We start from the raw sequence: 19,801 nt of genomic DNA on the forward strand, positions 1-19,801 counted from the left end.
AAAGCTCCTACATGAACACAATATGAGCTATTATTCTATGCTTTAAGAAACTGGTTACGTTACAAAGTAGCTTAATAGGAGCATTAATATTTTGAAATTATTAAGAAGGTACAATATAAACCCAGAGCATTATTTTTCTGGCACACCATCTTCCATTAGCTTGAAGTGTGATACAGAATTTCAGTTTCTTCAGAGGCATTTGCATGAATTACATCAACACACAACCACAGCTGTCACAAATCCCATGTGCTTCAGAGTTTTTGTAAGCTTGAACAACTTGATCAATCCAAATTACTCCTGTGTATCTATCTGAGTGAGGGCAACCTCTGATGGTGTGCTGGGATGTGTTGCTGTCCGACAGTGAGATGATGGGGAAGCAAGTATGTGTTCTCCTCTCTTCATTTCCCATTCCTAAAGGAAATTTGGTTGATAAGGTACATCCTGCTCCCAAGTGTATGGCTAATCATTTTTGATTGTTAAATATCGTCCAGGAGTTTCAAAGGAAGGTGTATGGATTTTTTGTCACTTCAACTACTATTTCTGAAGCATTAACCTAAATATTTTGAACACTACTTTAATTTGAAGATGTGATCCATTAACCTGAATGTGTGAGACACTTGGTAATTTACAAACATCGGACCGATGACTCAACAATTTATTTAAATTCAAACTGCAAATTATTTAATGGAGAAAATACTTGTTTTGATATCAAACAATGAAATAAAGTTTTATACCAAAAGAAAATCCCAAGATTTCTAGAAGTCAGTGGAAAAAATAATTTATTGCAATTTCTTTTGCACATTAACATGAAACATTTATACATATATATTCTGTGCTAGTAAGATATACTAGATATAGACAATTTTTATACACAAAGTAATTGCACTATCCTATTTATAATGCAAATATTCAGAAATGATCAGTCATATAAGAACAGATACTATTCACATAAAAATGTACTATATATTAAAGTTATGGAAGGTCTATGCATCTGAAACCTTGTCCACTTTTACTAACTGTATCAGCTGATGAAACACACCATGTCCCTTTCCAAGCTTTACATCCCTTAATTATGTCATGATGCCTAGAACATTACCAGGTCCTCTCAAGGAATAAAATTAGATCATTTCTGAAATTAGAGAGACCAAACCAAAAGGCAACCATGTCAACCACGTCCCAGCAGCATGCCTTTCAACTCCAGGGGCTACATCAGATGAGAATCAATGCACTACAAGTGGTCTGAAATTGTCCAGTAATCTATTATTAATATGACAATTTAATTTAGTTTATATAAATGAATGAGAAATACATTGCAAGTGAACAGCATTTCAGTAGAAGTACATTGGCACATGCTTCAAATGGCAGTATCAGAAACACAGCCGTCCCCTTTCAATACAGAAGATGTCTACAGAGTGTCCACAAAGGGAAAATGCAGGATGATATCAAATGAGAACCCTTTTTCTAACCAGGAATTTAAAGAGCATCAAGTGTCATTCACAAAACGAATGGGAAGCATGGTAATAGCAGAACTAAATCTGATAACATTTATACAATAATTTTTATAATGCCGCTTTAGGTATTATTATTAAATACAGTTCCTTAGGTTCATTGTTCTGCCTATCAACTGAAATACCTATCTTTCCAGAAATGTCATCAATTCACATAACCACAGTACTTCAGAGATGAAGATGAAGATACGAAGCATCAGATTGAAGTCATTAGTTGTGGTGTGCATACTACATGGTTTCATTCAATATTATCTGGTGGTAGGAATGGTCACATGACTGACATGCAAAAATGCATATCAAAAAAAGGAAAGCTTGAAATACATGCTCATAGCAGAGATATAACAGTACCAAACAATAAGGACAAAAAATTAGCAAGCAAGCCTGGAGAAAAATGGTAAGTATGACTTCAGGAGTAGGGCAAAAGACAATGGTATTGCACATGGCAGTGGGAGATATAATGTGAAATAACATCCATAACACAACCTTACTGCCTGGCACCCTATTTGGAGACAGTATTGCACCCTATTCAGCATCCTCTTCCTCTTCCCTCAGCTCAGGAAGCATCTTGCTTTGTTTCCTTGAGAGCATGCAAGCAGAATTTGAGAAGTAAGGAATTTTCTTTGAAGCAACAAGGTGGGTTAATGCAGTGACAAAATACATTTTACAACTTGCAACCAGTATCAGTAAATAATAATAATAATAATAATAATAATAAAAAAAGCATAGGTAGTGCATGTATTTCTTTCGTATGTATTTTATGTAGGAATGAAACAATTCCTACATGCCCTGGTGAACTACCAACTCTGACAGAGACATTTCAACTTGATCCCACCAGTAACATGGGAACGGGGCAGAAGAGAAAGATACTAGAAAGTGGGGAGGAATGAAAATTGCAGTCATACATTTGAGGCTCTCGGCAAGATTTATTTTTTACAACAAATCTGTTTCTCAAGAGAGAAACTTCACCTGAACCTCTGTTAAAGTAATAAAGATGGTAATAAATAATCTTATAACACGCAAACAAGCAGATGCAAAATGAGTAATTGGTCACAGCTGCTTTGTTCTATGTGCTTCTGATGCAATTCTACATTTTGCTGTACTGGTATCATGGAAGAGATAGAAGTGGCAAAGAAGTGAAGGAGCAGCACTCCAAACCAACACTTATTCTCGTAAATTAGGTCTTTCTCAGAAATAACTGCTGTTCATGGGGACTGATATTAGAGATGTCAACCCAGGAATCAAGTTTGAGGCATGCTGAGCTGCTTCAACCCTACCATTTCCTACAGGCCTAGTAGAGCAAAAGCATATTTTAAGCCTTGGTTTCACATCTCTTATGGCATCTGTAAATATTCTGTCCTTTTTCCTCACCATGTATTTATTACCGGTCTTCAGAGTAAAAGATTACTCTGATAGATTTGCAAATGCTGAGCTAATAACCCTCTAACGGATATAATGAAAAGAAAAATACATCACTGATGAGCATTGATCCTAGACTAAAGGTAATGGAGGTAGAAAACTTCACAGTAAAAGCATAATTATTAGAAGTATCTTTAGGATGATTTAAGAAATATTTTCATATTTACTTCTATATGGCACTTCTTGCAATATTCTGGAGTGACCTCTCAGAAGTTTACAATTAGTTTCTGAATATATGGTAACATGCCATATTTATTGTTATGTACAGTCCCCCTGAAATAAATGGCACTGCACACAGTAATATATTAGCATTCTGAAAAACTTCTGGAAAGAAAATCAAGACTACACCCGTGACTAAAGCAAAGTGATTACTTTAAAGTGATCAAATATAAAACGTTGGTTATCTGATTTCTGATTTTGGATTAAAACTATTATGCACAGCCTATAAAGTGCCAGAAAAAAAACCCCATGAAGAGTACCTTCACACAAGAAATTGCAAACAGTTCAGAAAATCTTAAAAGAGTAAAACTTTGTGCATTTTTTGTGTATGGACAGATGAAATTGTGCAGGGAGTGAAAAAGAATCTAAAGATTAGAGGATTGTATTATTTCACTTTTCAAAATCACCTCTGACAAAATGATTATCAGTTCACATCGTCACATCAATGCATTTTTCTAATCTATGCTCCAAAACTTAGTACACTTTAGAAGAGACACCTGTCATGGGAGAAGTCGTTCTGCCTCTAAGAATTACATCTATATCTGAATTTCAGAATTAACAAAAACTAACAAAATTAGAAAGACCTTTTGAGTGTGCTCAAACTGTGAGTCTTAAGTGCTCCTGAAAATCAGGCTCACAGTGTTTCTTGGTCAGGTTTATTCCTGCCCCCATGTCTCCCTCTACAAAGCTCAATTACTGGATAATTGTATTACCAAGTGCCTCTCAGGACTGCTGTGAGGATTAACAAAACCAACTGTTGTACAAGATCTCTGAAAGGCAATTGCAATATTTAAAGTCTCAAACTACACAAACCTTATATTCATATTAAACATGTGTTAGGCTGAAACAAGGAAAATACCCACCTGACTCAGTACCTCTCTGAAATTTAGATTTAAAATTATAACGTGCCTTGCTACAAATGATAGGACATTTATAATGCAGAAAAAAAGGTGAAAGGTGTTTAATTAAAATATATTTTAAATACAACAATAGATTTGAAATAATGGTAGCCATGTGAAATTATAGTTATCTTACTGCAGAATAAGAATAGAAAAGTATTCTCAAAAGTGGCACCCAGAATATAATTTTAAGTAATATATATTAAAATACAGGATTAAAATGCAGGGTTAATACTGGGAGTTACCATTAAAAAGTCAGTGTTCATATACTTGGGTACCAGTAGTAATAAATCTGGATTAAATCTCCTAAAAAGCCTAAAGAGTTTAACAGCCTAAATTACTTTTTCAGAAGTACATGAGTATTCGGACACATAATTAATTTCCTCTGACTTACAAGAATTATTTCAGCCAAGGTAATTGATGACTTTCATTATTTTAGTCAAGTGTGTTTTTAAGATTAAATACATTAGCTGAAAACTCGTTCTTTTTGTATTGCTTCAGGGCAAAATTCAAGCTATGTAAATCACTTTTATCTTTTTTTCTTCCTGTTGACAATGGATGGAACGTATGCGCCCGCTCAGCTATGGCAAAGCAGCTGGCATACTGTAACCTCATTGTCTAAGTTTGTAGCACACTTTGAGTCTAGATCTCACTGGCTTTTACTGAAATTCTGGATAATACATGCCCAGAATTCTGAAACTGAGGCACAAGCTTAAAGGGCCCTCAGTGCTTGAAGAGCTTTACCCTACCTCATTTTGACGATTTTGGCTCATATGTCATTTACAAGAAGTAGTTTTCACCCTGTGTATTTCTGAAGTGGGACCTCTGCCATGCAACAGTCTGAACAAGCAGATGCCATCTGGGGTTAAGAGACCACCATACACATTAGGTGTAAATTTGCTTGCAAGTAGTTGCTTGACTGTTGCCTAAATATTTGAAGGCACATTTTTTCACCCACTGCAAGAAAGCACATGGCAAATTTTGAAGTGCTGATAACCAGACATGTCAGCTAAACAGAAACTGACATTATACTGCAAAATCTAGTACAGTGCAGAAATCTGTAAGAGGGAGATATAAATATTTAAACACTTGGCATTCCCTCAAGGACTTTTTGAAATCAAAAGTATTCTTTCAGGAACCACACAAACTGCAAAGACAAATAATCAAGGACTTTCAAGTACTGTCAAGATAGTAAATGTGTTAATGAAAGAGCGCTGCACAAAACTCTTCATTTTTTTTCTACGGAACATTTAGTTTTGAAAATGTATATGGATCTCAGTGGTTTAGATTAAATTTTTAATGTTTACACCTTGTTTGAAAAGAACAAAATTACACTCTAGTTACTCATACCTCTGTCTCTGTACTCTTTCTGGACAAAAACCAAACCTGCATTGGCTCTTTTTTGCCCTTCATAGAAACTGGACCCCTGTACTCCAGGTGGAACTGAGGATCTGAATTTTCTGGTGTCATGAGACACCTGAAATTGAAAGAGAAAACATGTAAATGAATGCGCTTTACATGTACACCACACACTATGTAAAATATTAAACTTGCTACAGGTATGTGAGCAAACTATCAAAAGATTCAAATCTATCTCTACATCATTATTATGTTTGCATGCCAGTAATTGTGTATCATAATGCAGTTTGCCAAACAGTTTCATGGGAAGTCACATACTTAAATAATGTTTGCAAGAGGACTGTCACTTTCAACTCCAAAAAAACTTTTATGGTATGCTGACAAAGTGAATTATTTTAAGATGTCAACACCAATAAAAATAATACATCACTCACCTGTAAGTATATTCAGAGACATTGATCTTGCCCTTTTCTCCAGTAGTTTCTGTCCTGCTTGTTAGATTCACAGTATTTCCAAAGAGACAGTACCGTGGCATCCTTTGACCTATGACACCTGTGACTACCTCACCAGTATGGATTCCTATTGTTATCTTTAGAGAGAAAAAATTAAGTTTGAATATTCAAAATTGAGGTAAGTAATCTGATGCTTCTGACTAAATACAGGGTATATGTCATTTTTATCTATTAGAGTTTATTTTTCCAATGTGCTACTCCTGCTTCTTCAAAGCCTTTCATTCTGTGGGTTTTGTCACTTCTCTGTTTTTTAACTTTAGTACAGTGTCGTGCCTCTGACTTCCACATGAATAATTAAACTCTGTAATTTTCCAGCATGCACCCTGCTGTTATTATATACTGTGAAAATAAAGAAAAAAGGTGGGCAGAGAGGCATACTCTGAAGGTCTGTGTTTAGTGAGCACTCAGAAGGTGCAGAAATGGATGGCATAGGTCAAGAAAAAAAGATGTTTCTCAAAGGAAAAATCATGGTATTTTGTATTCAGAAGCTCAAGAGATAGGACAGGGAGAAGCTTGTTCTTGTAGCATGGTACAGTTATTGTAAAGCCCCAAATCACTTCTCACTGCTTTCCTCCATGATAAGTGAACTACACAGCTCTAAGCTAGGTGATAGAATGGTAACATTCATGTAAATAGAAATATGCATTGCAATCAATCATTTTCTGCTCACAACCTTCTGATGAGGACAGCCAATGCTGCTTGCCCAATTCTGTTATCAGTGCCACAACATCTCCGTAAAGTCCCACAATGTGTGAACTTCCACTAATACACACTAGTGTCAGCAGTCATTGCTGTAACTGTCTATGGAACTGTACTGCTCTTTTTAATGCAATAATTTCTCATTCTGACAGGAGAATCTGAGGTGTAATCAAAAATACCAGGGAGGGAATATTATTCTTTTGTTCATTGAGTTGAAGAAGACTCAACAGATTTTTCTTGATGCACAATAGGAATTCATTGATTATATTGAAACGATCAGAAAACTGACATAAATGATGTGGACCTAAATTAGTCCTTTACCTTTTAAAGCACAATAGGCATTTTAAGGTCTGGGAACTGCACATGTCACAGCTACATGTGACTTCTCAAATTATTTGTACAAATCAGTCTCAAAATCTAACAATAACAAAGCTTGCACAGACTGGGACTAGAGCATTATCGTATTTCAAAGCATTATCATCCTATCAAAGAACGGGTTTTCCGTTCAAGCCCACATTTACTAACCTGTACAGGCTCACCATCTACTTGAACTTGGCCTGCTATTTCCATCATATCCAAAGCCAGGTGGCAGATAGATCGTGCATGATGCATGCAAGGCTCTGGTAGACCACTCACTGTCATATACTTGTCCCCAACTGTTTCCACCTATAAAGACAGATTTTTTTCAATTATTATTATGCCTTTTGGAGTACTAGAATTGATGTAGTGCTTCCTTCAAGACTGCTTGTCCTTTCAAATAGTTCCCTTTCATTCAAATCACCCTAATTACTGTCATCTGTGCTTGTTATTGAAGAGAATTTATTGTAAACCCACCACGTAACAACTTACATTGACACTGTGATTGTGTAAACCTGAGTCTTTCTTCTGGTGTCTTCTCAACGAAACTGAGCTCTATGTTTGTTCTGACTCACACCCTTGATTCACACAGTACAGGCCATAAAATTCAGTTCTAGTAAAAGCCAGGAATGAACTTCATAGATATAAACACACAAGCAAACACATGGACATATGTATGGGTTACATATGTATCTCTCTCTGTACCTTCCTGCTACCAGCCACATTTGCAACTACACCTCACTCCTAATGAAGGAATGAAATTCACATTGAGTAACTGAGTAATAAATTATGATTTACAACTAGAAGACCCAGGAACAGGACTGAAAAACTTAAAGCACAAGGTCAGAAGAACCACAAATGTCTTGTATAAGTTCACATATGCTAAATGTGGAAGTACATTTGTATGTGCACCTAATGGGTAACTGCAGAAATCGTAATGAGAACTTAGCACTTTATGTTCCCTCACACATTTAGAGATAACCAACATACTCTTCTGTAGATATCTAATATCAGACTGAGAACATACGGGTTTTTTTAAAACGCCTAAAATCCAAGAAAAGACCGGAAAATTTACGATAGTAAATTATCGAAAAGTAACAGATTAGATACTTTAAAAATCTATGCTTACCTTATAAACAAATGGATTCCTTCGTGAATCAGTCAGAATATCAAATCTTGTGTAAAGATCATTTAAAAGGTTGACAATTTTCATGGCTCCCTCTCCAGAGGCGTGTTTACTACAAAAGGCATTGAATCCCACAATGCCACTGAACAGAATGGTGACATTGTCGTAGCGCTTGGCTGGAACAGGACGCTTGTGTCTCAGCTCATTTGCCACTGATGGCGGTAGAACAGAGTACAGTAATCTACACAGGTAAGGAAAGAAAGGCACAAACAAAACAGAGAGAATGTGAAGAAAGGTGTTTTCAGCACCACTCTTCATATATTAACTTCCTACCCCCCCACAGGGTTTATAATATACTTCCATCATCAATAAGCAACAGAAAAGATGTTTACTGAAGAGTATGTTTTTGGAAAACAGGAACTGATCTACATCAGCATGCCATTTCAAACACACATTAATGCATCTAAATTATCAACAAAATGAGACATATATTACTAATTCTTCTGACATGATCTGTTAATAGTGTCTTGGATCACTCAGCTTATTTAGTATGTTTTTGCTCACAGAACCATAAAAACTGCTAAAAAGACCATGAAGAGGATCAAACAGTTGTTCCACCTCTGATCAATTCATGCATTCTAAATGCTTACTCTCTGTTGAGCATGCTGCTTTTAGGGTTAGAGTGTCTTTAATTACTAGTCTATATGACATATTAACACTTGTTCATATTATAAGTTACACAAATAAAATCCAATCACACACAGAAATTCACCCTATTCTCATGTGTATTCCTTCAACTTTCTAACTGCTATCTTAAGGTCCATTTCCCTCCTGACGCATCTAAGTGGACAAGCTGAAGATCTCTGACTGTTTCACAAACCTTGAACATCATTTTGTACACAGCCTCCTGCACAAACCCTCATTAGTTGCCTTTTTGGCAAGTTCACTACTGCATGAGTTATAATTAGTGAATACTTTTGGCACATCATACAGTAACTGACACTGTCTGTTCCAGCAGCTGCCATGAAGGCTAGAATTCCTGAAGATAAAATGACTTTTTAAAGCAAGCCAAAAGGCATGAAGAGGAAAAGATACTTCTTATGCTTTGTTTTCTCTGGTTCTCCTGTCCATCCCTTTTTCCATACTCCATTACAGAAAAAATGTATCTGTCAATAGAATTAATACAGAGATGGGACTATGTTTTATAAATGAACCCCACACTACTTTTCACACAAGCTTTTGTTTAATTTGCCAGTCATTGTTGAGCTGAGATGCCAGAGAGTAATGACCCTTGAATTTGACTTTATAGTTATCTGCAGAATTGGATTTGGGGCCCAGCGCACACTTACTGTTATGTGTTAGTTTTAGGTACTTATATCTAGATAAACCCAAATTCATTTCTACAAGTAACTATAATCAAATTCATAGCATTAGGCCATTGCAAAATTTCAGCTTTACACGAACTATTTTCAAGATTTATAAATTATGTTTTTCTGTTCTGTTAACCTGTCCCAGAAAGACAAATTTGGTTTACTGGACTCTGTCAAACAACAGCACTTGGGCATTCATCAAATTCACCTCTGCTACAGTGACTGCATATAAGTTTCCAAAATTTTAAGTAATTCACAAATAAAAAAGAATTGTCAGCTCACTTTTTATAACTTTTCTTATCAGGGAGGGAGCCATCAAAACATCTAGGCATATAATGGCCTAGACTGTGGGTGACATTTGACAACCTAAATAAAGAAATACCCTATTAAATGTTCTTTCTTGACTCCAAAATTACCAGTCCTGATTATCTCTGATATTCCTTACAAGATTCTGTTATTTTTTAAAGAGGGTAGCTATAAATAATATATTGCTTTGAGTGTTTCAGCTCAAAATGGGGATTTGGTTCTTACGTGTCTGTCTTTTTCTTTTCATCTTCCAGTGCACGCAGTGTGTGCTGCAGTCTGTCAGTGAGGATCTCGAGCTCCTGAGTCAGTTTATATTCCTCTCTGAACTGCTCTCCCAAAAGAACCAGATCACGGGTAGCATCGTGCAGTGGAATATCACTCAGATATAAACCTCTCCTGGTTAAATCATCCAAGTTCATCACACTGCAAAGCAGAGAAGTATATAATAATATGGATAAAATTAAACTTGCCAGAGGAGCATTTAAAATTCAAACAGCAGAGTCTGCTGAATAACAGTAGAAAGCTGAAGCTTCTGAACTTCAGAATTCTTATTATGAGTTCCATGAGCATATCAAATGTATGTACTACAGCACACAAATTAAAGTGAGATTATGTAAAGGTAGGCTGCCTTCTGTCATCATCCCCTCTCTCCCCTTTACACAGGAGGTTAATGCATTGTAACTGTATAATCCGATGTGTTAGTTTAACATGCTCTTAGCTAAAGGATCTTTCCATTCAATCCCCCATTCCAACCACTTATCACTGATCTATTATAATAAAACTACTGCAAATATACATGAACCCACATAGAAAACCAAATCATTGTAACATTTCTTAGCACTCTCTGAGTAAAAAACAAAGGACGAAACTTGAAAAAAAGAAAAAGGAATATGAGGAATAACAATTTGTACAAACTGGGCCAGAGCAACCCAATATTTATATTGAGTATTTAATAATCAGTCAAGTTCCAATGTTTAAATGCTCCTACCTCTTTTAGTATAAACACATCGAAACCAATTAAATCAATATTCAAACCAATTAGTCTCTGTTGTACTACTCTCATAAGCGTTCTTAAAATTAGTAATTGTAAAATGGAAACCAGTATTATAGAACTCTCTAGGTTTGAAGTACCTTGGCGAACAAAGAAAGAGAATGCTGTCTGCTTCAGGCAAGTAGATCATTTGACCTTTCAGCCGTAAGCAGCTGATTTCTGTGCCAGTCAGTTCATCTTCACACTCCAACTTTTCCACATCCAACAGCCCCTCCTGGTGATGAAAAGTCACAACTGTGTAAGGGCAATGGTGTGTTATGCACCAGGCCTAGTATATAAGTGCATTCACTACGAAGGCAGTGAGAATATTTGGAATAGACTTACAGCCTACATTAAACCCTGATTAATTTCTTATTTGAACACCACGCACTACCTGTATTTTAATACTGCTATTCGCTACCTTAAAGACACAACGCATGGTATCTTTCTTTACATTCATGTTCATAATTCCTTGTTTTCTTCCACATAATTTCTTAATAGTTTTGACAATAGTATTGCCTATTCTGTGAAGTTCTATCTGTGCCTGTGACCATCTCTAAGAAATCATCCTGGTTTCTCTCAGGTACAGTTTTCTTTAAATAACCAGGCTCCTTAATGTAGTAGGTGTTACTCTACATGCTGCATCTGTTCCTATCACCCGCCTCATCTCCTGCTCTCTTTAGAGAAAAGGGTACAGATCTGTGTATGAACGTACGGGCCCAAGCAAGAACACGTTTCATATTTGTCTGCCATACTGTTATGAAGCAAAAGTCAATGTAATTACCTTTCTACATTTACTTTGATACAATGCCATATACTAGACTAGCCCCTTGCAGAGAAAGCATCAGACATGAAGTACATTTACTTCGCCATTTCTATAAAACATTCTGCTCAACAACTACACACAAATTCATACCTGTGACTCTCTCTTGGCTCAAGACTCAAAAGGGGCTGAGCATATTACTGTGCAGAGAATTTTCTCTGAAGAATTCTGAGCTTTCTGCACTTATCTCTCCAAAACACACTTCCTTTACTTAAAGAAAAGCTGGGAAAATATTCTCTAGTTACCTTAGTTCTCAGTACAAAGACTGTATTAATATGGGAGAGGATCCCATGGAAGCTAATATCAATATGAGGCCGGACCAAGGAGAAAACTGACAACAGACTGCAATTTCCTGGCTGTAGCTAGAATATTAAAAAACAGCAAAAAGAAAAGAAAAATATTGTTATGCTTTATAATAAAAATATACAATATTTTAAATATATTATATAGTATATATATTATACATAAAATTATATATATAATTATATATAATTATAAATAATTATAAACATATATATTATTTATATATATTTTATATAATATAGCGCAGTTATATTCCATTTTCTTAGCTGACAACACTGAATGGAAGAGAATATATACTTTATGCATTTCCCCATTAAATCACAAAGATTTTAAATTATTCTCTTACTGCCTATGGACATGACCATAAGGAACAAAGCTGTTACAGAATTAGGCTATTTTCAAGTCCTTTTTCAAACAAGAGAAGCACAATTTAGTAAATATTATACACTTACATGGGAATGCTGTTTAGACAGAGAATCCTAAATCTATTTTATTCATCTTTATAATTACCCTGTGAAGCATCTATCACTATGAATTTCTACGGCTATCCATGCGTAAGAATCATCTAACCTGTGGAAGGACTCTGTATATAGCATTGCCACATTGTGTGACCACCAGATCTCTGTCAAATATGATGTGGAAAGGAAATGCCTTGCAGAAAGTATAGGGACTGATGCGAGACTCTTGGGTACCATTTTCTTCAAATCTGTCAAGGTCCTCATAGTAGTCCTCTTCTTTAGACTCTTTCTCTTCAATTAAAAATTGAATGTGGTCACACTCCTCATTTCTCTGTTGAATAACCTAGAGAAATGAAGAAAAAATGAAAAATTGAAAACTCTGCTACTCATTAGTAAGTGAAATGCTACTATGAAGACAGGAATGTATTTAGAGGAGAAAGGTAAGCTCAAGAATTATATTCGCATCTTTAAAAATACTGTATTGTAATAAGAATTTCTGATTTTGTAGTCTTTGCAATTCCAGGTGAATAATTATGCCTTTGCTTAGCCACAGTTGCTCTCTGCAAGAGCAACATATTGAAGATCACCCAAATACAATTTATTAAGTCCGAGTGAAATGCAAACCCTGAAATGAGGAGTCAAGGCTCAGGTTATGCTTGCTTTTTTACTGGTACTAGCCAGAAAAAGAGGGTGGCCACTTGCCCTGAAATGAACCTGAGGTGAGTCTTGAATCACACAGAACACTCGAATACTTACTTTGATCACAACTGTTTGTAAGATCTATAACACAACAGCAAAGAGCACTGACTGTTTAGTGATGACTAAATAGTGCTAAGAGGGTGGGCATGACAACGACAGCAAGAAGAAAAGTGGATAGAGCAGATGTTAGAATACACAGTCCTTACACATTCCAGCAGATTGCAAGATCAGAGCCAACAGACGAAACTAAAAGCAACTACAATTTTCTCTGGGCTGTATTCCCTGTTAAAGGAAATGACAGCAAAACTAGAATAATCCACATCAGTGGAATATCAAAAAGGTGTCTTTAACACAGCATTTCACACTTCAGTAATTTTACTCGAAGTTAGTAAAAAGTATGAAATTAATAGGGATTATTTTGCTTGCAGTGAGAGTCACGTATGGCAATATAATTTAAGCTAATAACTAGTAGAATAACATCATTTACCCTGAGAAACCAAATTCACCTCTTCTCAAATTTAATTAGACTTAATGATTGGAAAAAAACAATTCTGTTTACACAGTACTGTTTAGCAGCGACTTTCTGGAACATGTTCTGATTCTACTTTTATGTAGAGTCTGATCCTAAAGTCACTGAAGCCAAAAAAAAAGATTTCTTAAAATCTTTAAAGCATCCTGATTTTGCCCTTTATACATAGTCTTAACCACAGAGATTAACAGCTACAATTTGAAAACAGAACACATATGCACAAACACTGTGATTGATCCCTCAGATGTTAAGTTTATTAAGTATTTGTTCTCCAAAAATAGTAGTTGCTAAAAATGCTGGGTTGTAGAGTGCTGATACCTTTATTTGTTCCTATACAAATGGAGGAGTATAAAACAACAAAACAATATTTTATTGATAAATTATGTTTAATTTAAGGTGGCAGTGTTCTTTAATTTACAAATTGACCACTTATTTGAAGGAAAGAGATGCTTTTCTGGAGGACAGTTTAGAGCAAGAGCCCAATTTAGGTGCTCCATAGCTGTGTGCTGCATTACTCGTCTCTTTCTGTTGCTTATGTAAGTAACTTAGAGAAAGATCAGCTTACTAAATTTACCAGCTAATGTAGGTACCCAATGCCGGATGTACAAATAGATTCAAATGTGGAGGATGATCAAATCTAACTGCCTCAAGAAACTGTACTGGTAATCCATATCCCAGTGTGTGACAAAGAGAAGTGGAAAATTATGAGCTAATAAGGGGTAAGCCTCAGAAAAAATATATGGTGATCATCTGAGGAAAACACATTAAGTGGGTTTGTCTAGGAGAATGGACTCCTAGTTCTCTGAATTCAGGGTTTAAAGGTTTTCCATGTCTTTCACTTCCTTTAAATCATTATCCCTGAAATTGTGAGAGACTGTGGTCAATATTGAAGATTAACAGAATGCAGTTAAGAGTCTTAGTTCTTACTTTCTATCACCCCTACAGGTTTTATTTTAATAGTACTGTTATTGTGGCCAGAGATAGCTGAGATTACGCACAGAAACCTTTTTCAAATCGTGAAGATTTATCTCTAGAACTGATCTATGCTTCCTGATCATTTCCAGTCTCGGATCTTACTTCAAAGTGTTGCTCTTGCCACAAATGGAAAAAAAACCCTGCATACTTTGGATGAAAATTTCATTCAGCAAAGCTGATTTTAAAGTATCTAATCATTTCGAAGGAAATGTTCATATTAACAGCACATCACCTTCCAGAGATATTATCTCCTTATAGCCATCTCACTCACTGCACACTAGTATTCTGTTACCAACCTGTACTTACAGATTTTTTCTGCAATCGTGCAGCACCTAACAGGTTGTTTCTAATAACCTCCCATTTTATTTCATTTATTAGAAATGAATGATGCATCAGTAAACAAAACCCGGGTTTAGATTAAAGAAATCACCTATAAAAATAGAACTGCTACATCCTTCAAGATGTCTAACTAGTTTGAGCCATGACCCTCTGCAGATCCTACAAGCTCACACAGTTACAAAGTCAGCCTTCACACAGGCTGTGCTGTTTTCCTAACCTTTATAGATTAGAACTATAAAGTAACGTGCCAGTAACAGTGCAAAGCTACAAATTTCCCAAGCATCTTCAAGTTCATTTGAAACACTATTTTTGACATCTAGAAATGCTTGCTGTATTAGTGCAACATGTTAGTGCAGCAAATGAACACCTGGCCAAACACATGGACACGTGTCAGATCTACAAGACAGACACAGCATCAGCTGCACACTCCGGATAAACATGATATGCTGTGGACATGGCTGGTTTATGGAATTTTATTCTCATCATTCATGCACAGAAACTTATTAACAGACACTTTAAGCATACTCCTCTCCAGGCTAAGAAATCTAATGATGCATCCCTAATTAACTTCCCAATGGATATGCAATTTCATGATGTCTTTTCTGCTCACACAACTTATGAACCATCTAATCTTCCTATCTCATTACTTCATCCACCTTGTCAGCAAATTTAAAATAAGCCCTTTTGACCATTAACATAAAATGTTAAATTCTGTTCCTTCACACCTGTACCTATAGATCCAACCTAATTGGCCAGATATTTGTCTGGAATAAGGACCTGCCCTAGATACTCTGCTCAGCTTAACTAGAATAGAACTTATCTACTGTTTGAGTCTGCAAGCAAAGTTTGCAAGCCACACAATTTCAGTATCATTTAAATATTGTTGAAGAAGCATCTGATAAATGCTTGACAAATGAAAGTTCAGTGACAAAGCAACAAAGCCAGCAATCAAGTCTAATTCTTCCTCCTGCTGCAGTCTTAGCTGGTGAAGTGACATCAGTTCACAACATCTAAGAGCTCAATCACCATAGTAACTGCAGTTAAAACTGAAGAGAGAAATCACTCTCCTGGTTTCAAAGAGAATATGTAACATCTAACTGCTAACCTGCCTGTGCTTTCCAGAAGATCTACCTTTAGAGTTTGTCCTTGCTAATCACGTGAAAACTCACACCAGTATTTCACAGAATGACAATTCAGAGGTAAGTTATTTTTAAATGAGTGTTGTTTAATGTATTTGGTGAGTTTCACACAAGATATTAAATCAAGCAGTATCGCTGTGATACAGAACACATAATGAGCACATGCTATCTGTTAAGCTGTCACTGATGTGTCTACAAGACAAGACTCAATTCTGTAGATCTGAGCATATCCTCAGGACACGCTCATATCTCAGCATGGCAGGACAGAATGTCCTTGGACAGGGATCTTTTTTGATGAGATTGTGAAGATTAATACAAAAACAGGGGGGCTTTTGCCTTTAAAGGTCAATACAGAATGAAATTCTTGATCTCTTCTGATCAAAACTGACTATGCAATGCTGCTTAACAAAGTTCACTGCAGCTGTTTCAGAATGATCCCAAGACAAAGGAGTTCACTAGAAATGGCACCATTTTTAGTTTCGCATACCCAAAGTTAGAACTGTGGGGATATCTTCACTTGGCAGCTGGTTTCAGTGCTGACTGTCTCACTTCACCAAACCACTGTGCCTGGAGATAGTGAAGTTTCCAGCTACCCTTGTGCCAAAATTAGAGGCTGATCATGCTCCATGATTGACTTATCTTCACGCACAGCTAGCATTTTAATGTGTGGACCAGTACTGCTTGTCCTCCATGACAAGTACCCAAGTAATTTTTAGATCAGCTCTCCTGCGGGTCACGTCTTCACTTTGTCTTTTTCATTCCCATTAGTAAGTCTGAAATTACCATCTTGTCAAGGACTTCCCCTGGTCTTTTCTCATTTTACACTGTACACCATCTTCTCTATGTAAAAGATTTTGACAGCCTGCTCTCAGATAATAACAGAACTGCAAAAGTCTGCTCTCCCAACAGATTTTTGGGCTTTGTTGGATTACGTACAACATTCTTTGTTGACCCCTATCATTAGTAGCCTTGAGGGAATCCCTGTTCTGACTTCACCTTCACAGGTCACCCTCGTTTATAATATACAAACCTCTGACAAGTGAAGCAAGAGAAGGCATAGCCAGTAGGCTGCTAACAGATCTCATGACTAAGTTTGTCACCAACATTGTGATGATGTTTTAGTTCTCATAATGAGACTGGCAGAACATGAATATTCTTAGTGTGTCCACAAAGCAACAATTTTTGAGACAATACCTGCTGCAAAAATTATAGTCTTAGTTCTATTTGGCTGTTTGGATTACCATATCAGAGAAGATAGGGCAAATTGGATTTGACCTAATTAATCAATTAATGTCAACTTGGGCTTTCCTGAACTATTCAACTGGAATTTTGAATCCAATTTCAAAACAAATTGCTTTCCTTTCAGTGCTAACAACGTCCAACAGAAACAAACTGCCAGGTTTTTTCCCTCCCTTGCCTTCCACACACACTCTAGCTGTTAAAAGAGAATGCACATTTCCTGACAGACACCCTTCTACAAAAAGGAAGCCCTTCTGTATTTCAGAAGATATATATATATATATAGATATCTATATATATATGCAATATATATATGCATGCATATATATAAAATTGCTCTGTGTGAAACTAAAGAAAGGGAATAAAATGAAAACTTTTTTTTCTATTTAGCTATTTCTCCACCCAAAGAGACAATTTGGGACAAAAAAAGAACAGTATTTTTCCTAATATTTAGTTTCCTCTTGTGATCATTAGTTGGTTTTCTCTGCAGGTTGAGGAAGGCGATCCTTCCCCTCTCCTCAGCACTGGAAAGGCCACACCTGGAGTGCAGTGTCCAGTTGTGGGCTCCTCAGTACAAGAGAGATACAGAGCTATGAGACAGAGTCCACTCCCGCTAGGGAGGTCTGCTAAGATGATCAAGGCACTGGAGCATCTCCTAGAAGAGGAAAAGGCTGAGAGAGTCGACCCTGTTCAGCCTGGAGAAGATATGGCTCAGGAGGATCTCATCCATGCACACAAATATCTGAAGGGAAGATGCAGAGAGGATGAAGCCTCTCTTCAGTGGTGTCCAGTGCCAGGACAAGACGCAATGGGCACAAACTGAAAGGCAGTGTTGCCTCAACATAAGGAAACAGTTTTCTACCATGAGATGGAGCACTGGCACCTGTTGTCCAAAGAATTTGCAGAGTCTCCATCCCTACAGATAGCTGAAAGATGTCTGAACATGGCATGGAACAACTGGCTCTAGGTGGCCAGGCATGAGCAGGTGAGGTTGAACAAAATTACCTCCAGTGGTCCCTTCCAATCTCAGCCATTCTGAAACCCATGAAACAAAATCTAACCACTTAATGGAACAAAACCAGTATTATCAAAAAGAATTAAGATCTGCTACCACCTTTACAGAGACTTGTAATATATTAGACAAATTCAAATGAAGTTTCATGAAAATACAGACTTAGAAGCATGTATTTATTCTCTGAAGCAGATTTATGTAAGCCTTTGTTCAAAATAGATGGAGAAGAAAAGTTGGATAATGAAGTACTAAACATCAAATTGCAGATATCAACTTCATACTAATATAAAGAGAACTGCAGAACCTACTGAGTCAGTCCTCTGTTGAATTGTTATGTAAATGCTTTGGATAAAGAAATTTGAAAGGACAACTCAAGAATCTCTTTTTGCAAGTCAGAAGATGACTCCTGTAATAACACTGGAAACTTTGGGCTAGGCACTGAGGTTTTTACTGGATCCAAAAAAACCCCATTCTTCCTTAAGAAAATGCTAACTGAAGTCCAAACCAAAATTTTTACAGTAGAGGCACTGATTGGTCCACTTAAACTGAAGGAATTAAAAGCAATTCCATCATTTTTCTGTGCTGTGCTATTTCAAACAATACACTGCAAACATACTAAGACAAAAAAGCATTAATTTACTAAATTATGAGGCAAGGAATGGAGATGAAAGAAGTTGGTCTATTTTTTCTCCTATTCTCAATATTTTGAACAGTAAAACTATCTAGTTATTACAACAGCAGACTTGACTTTAAAACCTTCACTCCGTATCATTCATGATTCATAGCTGACCTGTGGAGTAATGGAGGAATACTTTCATTGTCTGTGTGGATAAGCTGCAAGTTTCAGCACTCTCACCTTAGAGAATCAATTCTCTGCTTATCTACCACTGAAGTTTCTGAGTACCTGTGGAGTACAGCAGTATGTAATATCTTAGAGATGTCAAGACATAGGCTTTATTAACCAGGAGAGACACAAAAAAGTTCAGGGTTAAGGGAACCTGACTTTCTAACAGGGAAAAGGTTAAAATTGGGGTAACAGACAAAGTAAGACAATATATGCTTTCTTCAGTTCAGAGGTAATACTATTTTTTAGGCACCTATGTACTTTTTTACCTCAGACAGTCTGGAAGAACAGTGTAGATTTAAATTAGACTTTGCGTCCATTTACAGTCGGTTTGACTAATACTATTAAATATCTATTTACTTACAATACAACAGTAAAATTTCCAGAAAATCCTAAAAAAGTCAAATTAAAATAAGAAGTAAATACATAATAAATACCTAAATCTCTTTGGAACATTTATTATTTGTGAGAAGTTCTAGATGGATATTAATACAATTTTCTCAGCAAAGTAACCTTCAGATTGAGAGCACAGTTTATCAAAAGTTTGTGCTGCCAGCTGGTTTGGACAACCCAAATTTCTCCTCTGCCCCATGGATCACTTTTGCCTCTGTGCGGCCCTCTGAGAGACAGAACACTGAAC

General features: G+C 36.3%; 1 protein-coding gene across 2 annotated transcripts in view; it reads right to left on the reverse strand.

The window, feature by feature from the left end:
* Positions 1-762: 762 nt before the first annotated feature.
* The window catches only part of GUCY1B1 (guanylate cyclase 1 soluble subunit beta 1), a 42,423-nt gene continuing 23,384 nt past the window's right edge, over positions 763-19,801 (reverse strand). For both annotated transcript variants that reach the window (XM_039550774.1, XM_039550775.1), the window contains exons 6-14: positions 12,498-12,728; positions 11,870-11,986; positions 10,903-11,036; positions 9,997-10,194; positions 8,099-8,336; positions 7,138-7,278; positions 5,836-5,990; positions 5,393-5,519; positions 763-2,085 (exon numbers count right to left, since the gene is read on the reverse strand). In XM_039550774.1, the coding sequence (XP_039406708.1) occupies positions 2,062-2,085; positions 5,393-5,519; positions 5,836-5,990; positions 7,138-7,278; positions 8,099-8,336; positions 9,997-10,194; positions 10,903-11,036; positions 11,870-11,986; positions 12,498-12,728 (1,365 nt within the window). In that variant the 3' untranslated portion in view covers positions 763-2,061. The remainder of the gene's footprint in view (positions 2,086-5,392; positions 5,520-5,835; positions 5,991-7,137; positions 7,279-8,098; positions 8,337-9,996; positions 10,195-10,902; positions 11,037-11,869; positions 11,987-12,497; positions 12,729-19,801) is intronic.

This window comes from Corvus cornix, chromosome 4, assembly GCF_000738735.6.
Source record: "Corvus cornix cornix isolate S_Up_H32 chromosome 4, ASM73873v5, whole genome shotgun sequence".
Taxonomy (NCBI): Eukaryota; Metazoa; Chordata; class Aves; order Passeriformes; family Corvidae; genus Corvus; species Corvus cornix.